This window comes from Fistularia commersonii, chromosome 33, assembly GCF_037954325.1.
Source record: "Fistularia commersonii isolate RoL2024-O1a breed Wild chromosome 33, RoL_Fcom_v1.0, whole genome shotgun sequence".
Lineage (NCBI taxonomy): Eukaryota > Metazoa > Chordata > Actinopteri > Syngnathiformes > Fistulariidae > Fistularia > Fistularia commersonii.
Genome location: NC_141316.1, coordinates 7,558,025 through 7,570,032, shown reverse-complemented (window position 1 = coordinate 7,570,032; position 12,008 = coordinate 7,558,025). Strand labels below are relative to the sequence as shown.

At 42.0% G+C, this 12,008-nt stretch overlaps 2 protein-coding genes across 2 annotated transcripts; one reads left to right on the top strand and one right to left on the bottom strand.

Annotated features, from left to right (window-relative positions):
* Nucleotides 1–582: 582 nt before the first annotated feature.
* On the bottom strand, nt 583–11,834 carry eif2ak1 (eukaryotic translation initiation factor 2-alpha kinase 1). The gene is made up of 15 exons (XM_086140310.1): nt 11,485–11,834; nt 9,640–9,807; nt 9,304–9,440; nt 8,958–8,986; nt 8,349–8,448; nt 8,185–8,265; nt 7,987–8,080; nt 7,847–7,895; nt 6,526–6,907; nt 5,342–5,450; nt 5,091–5,197; nt 1,727–1,841; nt 1,552–1,631; nt 1,194–1,427; nt 583–888 (listed from the first exon to the last, which is right to left on the bottom strand). The coding sequence occupies exons 1-15, from the start codon at nt 11,651–11,653 to the stop codon at nt 790–792; spliced, it is 1,953 nt and encodes a 650-aa protein (XP_085996436.1). The 5' UTR covers nt 11,654–11,834; the 3' UTR covers nt 583–789.
* LOC147214859 (ankyrin repeat domain-containing protein 61-like) lies at nt 2,300–5,096 on the top strand. The gene is made up of 5 exons (XM_086140311.1): nt 2,300–2,610; nt 2,963–3,057; nt 3,514–3,685; nt 3,836–4,036; nt 4,361–5,096. Exons 1-5 carry the CDS (start codon nt 2,428–2,430, stop codon nt 4,982–4,984), a joined length of 1,275 nt encoding a protein of 424 aa, XP_085996437.1. The 5' UTR covers nt 2,300–2,427; the 3' UTR covers nt 4,985–5,096.
* Nucleotides 11,835–12,008: the final 174 nt, after the last annotated feature.

The window sequence follows — 12,008 nt, the reverse complement described above, 5'->3', positions numbered from 1 at the left end:
ATTGCCCCACGGGTACATCCGGGTACCCTTCATGAAACGAGGGCTCTGATTGGCTGCTGCCGCTGTTACACTGTGTGAGACGTGTTTCGGGAAGATCCGTCGCATGTTCTTACTCCTGACCTTTGTGTCCATTATGTGCAGCACACATCCTGCACGTTGCACCCTCACTCTTCAATATTTAGACTTTATATTATTTCTTTAAGCTACACAAACTTGCTCGATCACATTAATAACGAACAACGGCTCGTATTCTCTTTATAAGTGGACAAAGAGGGGCCTTGAGAAAGGGTAGCGCTGCACTAAATATTCCAAAATAAAACACAGCATTCAATGTGGCCGGTAAATTAACATCCTGAAGATTGTCAACATAGTTGTCCCCAAAATTCGAATTCACATGATTATGAGTAAGCTAATGTTTAAGGCATTTACTTTTTAACTGGGCTTTCATCCAAAATTGCTTGTTCTCTATTTGCACACAATCAAGTGTTTCAGGTTTTACATTCTTGGAAAGGAAATCATTCCAAAAACCTATACTTGTCAATAGCATGAAAAACAACAAATACTTTCTTGGAATATTGTCTCATTACAGTAAACAGTTTTTTTAATTGAACGATGAAATGAAGATAAATAGTTTCTTAAGCAGGTGTTCCAGACACGCTTAAATGCGCACACTGATGTACTCGACCACCTGTACCAATTCACACAAGTAGAATACTGGTTGGATGAAATAAACATGCAGGTAGTTTAGGTATAGGGATTATTAAGGCTCAGGTGTTCTGACGAGTGAAATTAACGGCTTTGTGAAGTCTGGAGTTGACTAATCTGCCTCTTCAGCTGCATGATCTCTTCCTCTTGTTCTTCAACTCTTCTTTGCAGTCCATGGATAACCTAAGCGAGACACAAAAGTTATTCTTGTAATGACTTAGGATTTTGACGTGGAAGATCTTTTTAGAACAGATCCTCTCAAAATACCGAAGCTCGTGTTTCCTTATATTGACTTGAGTTACTCTACAATCTTTTCCATTTATGGTGACGATGCATTAAACAGTTGAACAAAGATGGCACATTTAAGTGGCAACAAATAGGCTTTAAATCTGTTATCATTAAGTGACACTGATTTTTTTTTTTTGATTTTTTTTAACTTTATAAGCAATTCTTAATTATTTGTGGACGTAAACGATATCTCTCCATACTATGTCTTTACTGCTGAAGAGTTCACTCTGCAGTAGCTGGCTGGCTGTGGGTCTGAGGCTGGGCTCTTTACTCATCAGCCTCATGATGTATTTGGCAAGAACTGGCCATTTATGGCAAAAGGGGTCATGGATTTTGCCCTCTCTCAGGTCTCCAAGCATCCGGGCCCTCTCCATCTCTGTCCCGAAGGGCTGGAAGAGCTCGAAAGCAAGGATGCCAATGCTGTACATGTCTGACTGGGAGAGAGAGTGCAACAGAAATCAGGAGTAAGTTTGAATTTGTGTTCAACACAGACACAAAGATGCCCGCATTCATGTACTAATGAGATAATTGCTGATCGATATTCTTTACGATAGTTACCTTGGAATCATAATGGGAGCTTTTCAGTTGTTCTGGTGCTGCATATACAAATGTTCCAACGCCTGTTGTGTGTGAGGATTCTGCAAGAATACCAATAATATGAGTTTAAACGGAACAGCGTCACCTACTGGTAATTCTGGTATGTAACAAGAACGGGGGACTGGCGATGAGGTACCCATGCTGAAGGAGGTGCTGCTTTTATGGCTTTCTAGAATTATGTTCCTGCAGGCCAACCCGAAGTCCCCTATCCGAACGTGGCGGTCATGACCATGGAGGAATATGTTTCTCGGCTGGGAAAGACAAAAGAAAGGGAAGAGGGGTTAGATTGATAGATCATAGTGTAGGATATATAATGCAACTTGCTGATGGCAGTGATGCGCTACAACGCTTGATTGAACATTCCTCCCACCAAAGAAATGGTTATGTCGGAATAGAGTTATAAGGCTACGGTAAGAGATACACAGAGTTTATTACAATGATTTTTGTTAATATGAAATCTTGTTTAAAGCCTTTTTAAATGATTAATAAAACAATTCCTCTTCTTTTTTAAACGTAATACAGATCTAACTGAACAGTCTGTAAACAATGCGAAAGGGTGTCTTCAGAACCCATACCTGGGCTCAAATGTTGGTTTGAAAACCAACTTAGACCAGCAACTTTTGATACTGCCAGCATGATCAACCACAAATGCAGAAGACAGAAGAGGTAAAGTAGTAAAAAAAAAAAAAAGAGTTTCCGTTTTCTCGCAATGAAGTGTAAGACTAACAGACATCCTATCAGAACTTTGATGCTTGCACCACCAAACCAGAGGAACAGGCTTTTAAACAGCTCCACGCCTTCTAAAAGCTCAAAGACACGAAGGAACACAGCTTGGGCATGTTGGATGAGGACAAGCAAAACGAATACTGGTGTGCTGGTGTAAACACCCGGCACGACAATGACTTCTACAGCGCAGTTATCAATGAAGATGTTGGACGTATTAACGAAATGGCGAAAAACTACGGGGCGAACTATCCCATCAAGATAAGAGACGGTGCACCAGGAAAGATTTTCTGGAAGGTAAATATAAAAACTCAAATACCACAAATCGTTACAAAATGCAGTCAGAATGACTAAAATGCAAATTAAAGCTGCTTAACCACACCCTGTAGCTGAATATAGAGGTTCATCAATCCCTCTGGTCTGTCGAGGATTTCAGTTTAATGCCATTTTTGCTATTTTACTGCAATCCAAATTATGTGCATAATAACTTGTTATCCTGCACCATATTATTCAACAGGACTTGACAACACCAAAGTAATAAGTTGAAACTGCCGTGTGTTGAGTGGAAAAAAAAAAAAAATAGCGCCCGTTTTCTGGTATTCAAGTTTCTCTGGCTATGTCTTGTCTGGCATGTGTCTTCTTGCCTTAGGACACTGCTGTCATTCCCCTACACTTAGCCGCTTCTTATAGAAGAGTGGAGAGCATAAGAACCCTCCTGGCAGCTGGTGCAGATGCTGACATCAGGTATAGAGAAGTAAACTCAAAGAAGCCTGTGCAAATACACATGCGCAACATGTAACGGACATACGAACGGGTGGATCCTCTTTAATTGTTTATCCAATTCATCCTGAATGACAAAAAGAAACTGTTACCCTGTAAACACATTTTTGATATCATTATGTAAAATGCGTCACTATTTAAGGTTGGAAACAGTTTGCCTTATAGTATACCAACCAGTTGAGTGTCTTCCGCTAAGAAATGAATAACTACTCGGGTGGAATTCGTTGAAACATGTCCACTGTTGTCATATCACAGAAAAAAAATAAAAATGGTGTCAACCAAGCATGCCATTTTGTTGTTGATATTTAAGGGTGTGGACAAACTTTATTCCAACTTCTCTCAGGTTTAGCCACACAGTGTCTCATTGCATGGTAGCTATCAGTCAGTCTTTGACTGACCAATTCCTGGTCCCCTCCGCAGGGACCAGCGTGGTCGATCCGCCCTATACTTTGTAATGTCTGCATGGCCGAGCGTCCAGACGACCGGCGCGAAACAGAGCTCAAAATTCCACGCTTCTATCCTGGGTGAGCAAAGGAAGACGGAGGCCTGTCTGCGGCTCCTCTGTGAGCACGGCGTCGACATCAGTGCTCAGGTGATGCGGCCAGTGAGACCCCCTTTATCCAGAAATTCAGATTACTGTCTTCCAATTCCATGTTTGAACGTTCATTGTTTTCATTGAAACTAACTGAGATGGAGCCCTCAAGGCCAAACATGTCGTGTGTTTCCCTGCAATCCTCAACAGGTGGAGGGAGACGGCTGCCAGACGGCTCTCCATTTATCAGTGAGATACACGGCACTTGCTGCTGTCCAGATTCTGACCAGCTATGGTGCAAATGTGAACGCCCTGAACAGCAGCGGGATGACGCCGCTGCATATGGCAGCCGGGATCCTCCACGAGGACATCATCGTCTGCTTAGTCCGAAAGGGAGCAGATATCAACTCGGTATGTACTGTCAAAGACTTGGGCTTTTGCAAATGAAAGGCAAGTTATGCAGCCATTTCCAATGACGATTTAGCTGTTTGAGGGAATGAGAAAATTAATTTACCGTATTCCAGATTTTTCTAAAAACTTGAGAAGCATGGCTTTATAATACTTTTGACAAATTATATATTTATAATGTACACATATCCTTACATGAGAAAACTACCGACGGTTTACATATTTTATTCTAGCCTATCCGGGGACTCCACCTTGCCAACTTCTCTATGCTTGTGAGCCTATGACTAAGAAAGCTTGGTATCTATTAAATTCCTGACTGCTTTATAGGGCGTCGAACCCTCTGGGCATACGCCTCTGCATCTTGCTGTGGTTGCAATGGCTATCAATGCCACTCGTGTGGGGGAAGAAAACAGAGGCTGCGTCTTCGAGTTGCTGAACCACGGGGCTGACCCAAACGTCGTGGACAATGCTGGAAGGACGCCTCTACATGAGGCGTGCACCGTCGGCAACCAGGAAATCGTAGAATTGCTACTGGGCTACGGAGCCAACATCAACATGCGGACCATGTCGGGCGAGAGCTGTTTGTTCCTGTTTCTGAACCGCAGTACTAACATGAGGAACAGTTCTTTATTTGTGAAACTTCTGAGCCTGACGTCACCGCTGACCCTCTCCGACACAAACGGCCACCTGCCTTCAACTTTGACACTGACGTGTTTTTTCAAGCAGAGGGACCAGTTGTTGGCACTCACTCAACAGCCTAGGAGGCTCCAGGACATTTGCAAGATCAGTATTTATCAAAGGCACATCCAAAGCGAGCGGGAAGAGTTGACGCGAGTGCTGCCCGAGACCTTGTACGACTTTGTGTTTAACAGTTGGGAGAATATACACAACATCTCTTTTGTGACGGACAACCCAAAAAGTTTTAACAATATAGAAGACATCCCTCTCTGAGCCCCTCTGAGCCAAAGCAAACTTCATGACAAGGAAAAGTCATGCGTTACACAACAGAGAGTTGTCAAATACAATAATGCTGAATATAAATATCAAAGTGCATTACCTTTAGATCTCTGTGCATGATTCCTCTGGAGTGAATGTACTCAACTCCCTCAAGTATCTTTCTCAGTAGGGTGATGGTGTGATCCTTATCAACGCACCCGTAAGGGCCTGAAAACAGAAAAAAAAACAAAACACAATAACAACACACACATTAATACAGAGTATCATGTTTTTACTAAAAAGCCCTGTTCAGCGCTGTCAGCTATTTCTGAACTGACACACTGACATTAAGAATGCAAATCATGTCAGTACATGTAATGGCTTGCTTGTCTTTGGGCCCGGCGTTCCTCTCTGTCATCCAGTCCTTCAGAGAGCGTTCACACAGCTGCATCTGGATGTACAGCATCAGGTGGAACTGTACCTGTACACATAGTGGGACTGTTACAGAAACCATTTCTGCTCTATCAAACACAGATAACACTCAAGCATTTATTCTACACCTCTAGAGACACTCTCCATTTGGGAACGCACTCTCAAGCCGGTTTTATTTCCCGTTTGTGCTGTTTTGATATTGATAAACATCAACATCATGAAATACACTGAGGCACTTTTCTTTTCTTGTGATGTTACATGACACAATATTGGCTTTGGGATGGAACGATCACGTTGACGAAATTGTCCGCAATTAAGATTCAAACAGAGTGGATTATTTCACATCCAGATGTTGTTTCGAAGCTGTGAGGTAAAATAAGAATTAAAAAAAAAAAAAAACACCAAAACTTTCAAACAGCGCCACTGAGCCACGCATAACATATTACATGTTCATAATTGCAATTTTTGAAAGAAGAACGTGTTCTAAATTTTCTGATTGTCTACTATTCCTCTCATCTCCTATACATATATACATCTTATACAAACATATTGTATGTATAAGATAAGTGTATACTTTATTGATCCCCATTTAAATGACTGCCTCAGTCTTTCAAGATGGTATTTTTATTTGGTCTGGGAAAGCACTTTGTCAATAGTACAATATTAGTTTACAGTTAGAAGTCATTTTGAAAGAGAAGCTGCCAAACCCAAATCAAGGATCTGCCTAAAGGTGTTTGTTACATAAGAGGACTGTGTTTTTAACAGAACGTCTCTTTATTAAATTTTGCCTGGTGAGGCAGAGAAGACAGTGTGTGGGTGTCTCTTCCTTTTGGAAAAAGCCAACTCAGGACGGCCAGGGATATTTTGATGACCTTTGTACAACATAAAAAGTGCTATAAAAGCACAATGCGCAGATGTATCGGAAGGGAGGAAGGAGGAAGTACATTTCAGCTCCCTCTAGAGCCACTACAGTGTACACACATCTGTTTTGCAGAAATACTTCTAAAAGCTGGAGCTGGAATTTCTAGAACAATAAATTCCTTGCACGTTTTACTGTGTAAAAACTGAAACAATGAACAATCTCTACCGTCAGTAAGCACACAAAGCATATTTCTCACACCTACCTCTTTAGATGGTTTTGAAATGGAGTTTTCAGGCCACTGCTGGCAACCCTTCTCCACGCAGGAATTGTTTTTAAGTTCAGTGCTACTCCTGCTGGAGTCCTCCTCCAGCAGCGATGCATCCCACCCAACAGCGGGACATCTGGAGCTGTTCATGGGGACTTGCTGTCCAAGGAACACACAGGGGATGTAGTTCTCAGGGAGGCGTCGCATTGTCTTTGGACACACCACCTGGCCCAGGTCTTGCGTGGGGGCCGTTGCTTGGACATGGGGGGTCTTGTCTGGAAGCTCTGAGGTGCCGGAAGCAGCATCTGTCTGACGTTGACTGTGGGTTTGAAATACAACAGAGGAGCTTGTGCTGCTGCCGCCAATGCTCACATCAGATCTGCGAGAAGGAAAGAGACAGATTGAAGGAAAAATCTCAAATATTTTAGAAGAAATACCTTTTATCGTCACAGTCAGTGTTACATAGAGCACAACATCAGCAAAATTAACCACTGCATTTAACCCATCATGGATGAACCATGAGCAGAAGGCAGTTAAGGAGCACCGCCAGGGGAGCGTCTTGCTCAACAACACTTCGACTGGCTAGCAGGAGCAGGAAATCCAACCAAGAATTCGGTTCAGAAGACGGGCACTGAGCCAGGCTTTATTAATGACCAAAAGACAGCAGGCAGAACTAGAGGTTGCAGAGTTGAAGATATTAAGGTTTCCTTTGGGAGTGACCAGGATGGATAGGATCAGGAATGAGTCTATCAGAGGAACAGCACATGTTAGATGTTTTGGAGAGGTCATAGAAGCCAGACTGAGATGGTTCGGTCATGTACAGAAGAGAGATAGAGAATATATTGGTAGACGGATGCTTGAATTGGAGCTGCCAGGCAAGAGGTCTCGAGGAAGACCAAAGAGAAGATTTATGGACGTCGTGAGGGAGGATATGAAGGTAGTTGGTGTGAAAGAGGAGGATACGGAGAATAGAGTTAGATGGAGAAAGTTGACCCCTGAAGGGAAAAGCCAAAAGAAGAAGAAGAAGAATGTGTCTTTTATTTCACAATTGCAAAATGTGGCAACGCCCTTATGAGTGATGCATTAATCGCAACTTTGTCTGGGATGGAGGCTCACACTGGGAGTACAAGGTCTCCTCTCAGCATCTTTCAAGGAAATGATGCCATTATGTTGATAGAGTTACATGAACACTCCCTCAGGCAGTCTGAGCCACCACTGCGGTGGTGTAGCTACTGCTTCAGTTTAGGTTAAAATTAGCATTGGTGCAAAAAGGGAGATAAAGTTTCAACCCTGCACACATGCACTACACAAGTCTTACATGTCTCGCTGTCCTGCAGATTCCAGCGCTGGCAGGAGAGACTTGGAATCTACAACATAGACATTTGTAGAAATGAGTACCGTCAAGTTAGGAGAACAGCAGTGGCATTCTAGTAGTTTTTGGCCATGTAGGTTACTCACATGCAGCAGGCTGGACATGTTCCATCCACGCTGTGTGATAACCCACAATGTTGACGTGCTGCAAGCTGGATAGCACTTTGACTTCCCGCAGTACCTGTAGACAAACTGGAGGTTTATACTTCTAGAATTTGACAATAAAAACTTTCTATGGAGCTTCATGCAAAGCAACAAAATTTCCTTCAAATCCTGATTTCCTACCATCATGCAATCCTCCTTTGAGACTTTTTTAATGAGAATTTTCTTCACAGCATAGTCCTGTCCGTCCAGCTTGTTTATAACCTGCATACCACAGAGAGGACACACGTGTTACCCTGGCTTCGTCTGTTTAAATAAACATTGATGTGTGAGCAGGGATGAAATACCTTAAAAACATTTCCATATGAACCTTTTCCAAGACGACAGATTTCTTCAAACTCACTCAGATAACGTGATGTCTGTGCTTCAAACAGCCCCTCCTTGGCCCTACAAAAATGATTGTTGACACAACAGTCATAAAAAGTCGTTGTGAGCTGTCATTGTTAACAGACAGTTACTTGTTTATACAGTACAATAAGCTGTTATAGGACAACATCATCCATGATTTGGTAGCAGGATTCATTCCACTTGGTGAAAACAAGTCACTTTCTTTTAGCTTTTTAGGATTCAGTCACTCCTGAAGGTCAACTCTTGACCACCAACTCAGCAATGCATATTTACTGTTGGTGGTGGGTTTTTAACTCTGTTTCCCCCCAAAACAAGCAGTTTCTGTTGCAAAAGGCCGACATCGAAAGCCATGAATGATGTTGCAGTCTTTGCAGCAGATCAATGTTGGAACTTGCTATAAAGCTCCACTGAGCTGAGGGCAATGTCAGGTGATAATTCTCTGTGACCAACATGAAAAGACGACACACACTCACCACATCACAACCCTTTCAATGTTTCCTAACACAATTAATCAGCAAAAGAAACCACCATAAAAAGTCGGTCTCTACCTTACAATGGGACTTTGTATGTGTTGGCCCTGTAGGGTAAAGGAATAAAAACACGTCACATTGTAGAAGTGAAAAGTAGATCACAGCTTACCGACAACAAAATTCAACTTGGAACAATAGGTTACCATAAAATCCCATAGTCAGGGAGTATATATTCAAAATAAATGTTTACAAATGTAAAAATAGAAATCAAGATCTCGCAAGATCAGCCAGTCACGTTTGCGTGTAAGTGGTAAAAGACCTTATATTGCAATGATGACTATAGTGTCAAAGATAAATAATTATTCAAATACTAATGCTAATCGTTGTAGCTTTGATACTGAACGGCACACGTTTACAATTTTACCTGTGGACAGAGTGAGGTGCTGGCTGCATGTAGCAGCTCGGTGAAGGCTCGGTTGTGTTGTAGTCTGACAGTGCTAAACTCGTCACTTATAGCCAAAGGGGAGAGCAAGTTCAAGGCAGATAAGCGTTGGCCTATGACTGACAAAGCACAAAAAAAGAGAATAAGTAAATGAGGACATCTGCATTTAACAACAAATTGGGAAATACATCACGCACTAATACATACTGACAGAACAGTTAATGTGTGATGTGTTTGTAATATTTCTGTGCTGCCCAGAATTAGCATTTACACCTCACTATCCAAGGCAAGCGCAAAGGAAAAATCTAAATACATTACCTTTAAAAAGCATCCGCGAGCGAGATGGATTGCTTTCATACACAAAGCACAGGTGCTCAAGCAGAGACCCCAGAAGAAGATGGTTGGGGATCGCTGCAGCAAACTCATGAATGGATGGGTAACGTCTGCCAGCCATCAATACTTCGCCATTGTTATCCGTGTCAGAAGCTGGTAAGAGAAGACAGGCAAAATATCTTGAGGGTCCTGGTGGAGTATCACAAAATGACCTGGTTTCGATAATAACTTGCTCAGCTGGTTGACAGAGGATTCAAATGATCATTTGAACACAATATTTCTTCTCTAAACAGTTAAACCGTCTTACCTTCCTCAATAACTTTAGCTATAATTTCAACAATGTTTTTTTCTCTTAAATCCATTTTTCTGCATGAAAACACTTTGGGATATCGAGTACCGAGAGCCGCACTACCAATTATTCTGTTCACCTTAGTCAAAAGTCAAAAATGCTCATCTTGTTTAGACACAGGGGGGTGTGCTCAGCTGTAATGCTTATCTATCTTGTCCAGTGTTCAGCAGACCTCCACCTACTGTATCCCCTCCAAACACATGATCAGGCTGACAGGGGTTTCTTACTTTGCCCTATTACTTCCTTATTTTCATTTCATTATAACATGCTGTTAGTGTTGTTATATTGCAATATACATTTTCTCCCCAACTTCAGACGCCTTGAAATCGCTATTGTCAATAGCTTAGCTGATAATCACAACTGATACTGAAAAACTATCCTTTGAATATCACAATCACATTTTTACCATCTATCAGAGAGAGAGGGTGAGGGAGAGAGGGTGAGAGAGAGAGAGAGTGAGAGAGAGAGACTATTGTGTTCACTGAAGTAGAAATATAGACCCATTGAAATCTGAAGTGTGGTTAAGGCTGTTCACACGTTTCCTGTTTTGCAATATTTTTAATAGCAACGATAATGAAAACCGATCATCCACGATGTTTCGCAATTTGAACTCAAACTGCCTTGTCTCTGAAACTCAAGGACAATGTAACAGCTTGAAATGAGCCTGTTATAAGCAGCAAAAACGATTGCCCTCACAGGCATGATAGACATGTTGATATGCAGTTCTGGGGTTGGGTGCGTACACGCGTACCAGGAATTGAAATTACACCAGACACTTGGATCGACAGAGTGTGCAAACAATGAACAGGGATGCAAATGTCAATTGAATTCAAGGATTCAAAGTATTTATTGTCATATTCACAAGGAAATTCTTATTCTGTTGTCCGCAATGAGTGCCAGATAGCACAACACGGTGTTAGTAACATAGAAGAGACACAAGTAGTTTGAGGGCATGACACAATAAAATAAACAAGCACAGTAAAGGGCAGTGAATGAAGGATGTACAGAAAATTAATTTGCAATGGTGCAAATATGAGTTATGACTTGGCAGGTAAGCGGTCGGTACAGGCAGTCCAAGAATATTCTGAGGTAGTTCATAGCAGATGGACAAGTTGGGCCCTTGTTGTACAAAGGCAACAGCTGTTGCGCAATGGCTACCTAAGAATGTGTAATTGATATATAAACAGTCAAATATAGCATTAGGCGTTAAACTGGACACAGTACAAGTTGAATGTAAGCATGTAAACGCCCCATTTCATTAAGCTCTTTTATTGAATTTTAATTTAATCTTGAATTGGTTTAAATTAAGATATTTTAGCTTTTCTAAAATTAAACAATTCGAAACAGACTCAAAGCTAGCCAGCTAGCAAGTTGAGCTGCTGATATCGGTTCGAAGTTGGACCGAGCAGAGGCGTCGGTTAACTCAGAGTGGATACATTTCAGTGCACAATTTATGATTAAACAACCTGGCAGTTGCTTACTGTCAAACTGGACGTCGTCGTCCTCCTCGCCCGACACATCTAACAGACTGAAACCGTAGTTGTGTAGAGGTTTCAGGTCGCGGCGGACCAGGAGGGAGCCCATACTTCCTCTGGTGCCGGAGCCTTCCCCCGGCCACCAGACCCCGCTGCTGGATTTAAGATTGTACATCTTGGTTGTAAAAGAACGTCAAATACTAGCGTATAAACTACCCCATCTTTGTATGGCTGTTTTGACGTAGTACCCCACGAATGTCTGCGTTTCCGCAGTCCCCATCGTGAAGATCTAAACTAAGAAATTAGTCTCACGAGTCCCACAAGGTCTAGCTGACAGCCATGTTTCCGAAGCGAGTAAGGGACCGTCTAAAAAGACCCCTTCTAACGAAAATGGAGTTTCTGCTTGGAAATCTTGCTTTGTGCAAAATCCCATTGTCATTCTTGTTTTTACACTCGAATTAAAAATAACTGGATTAAAAATCCCTTTAGGTATATTTAAGCGCCTTAGGTATATTATTGGGCGATTATTG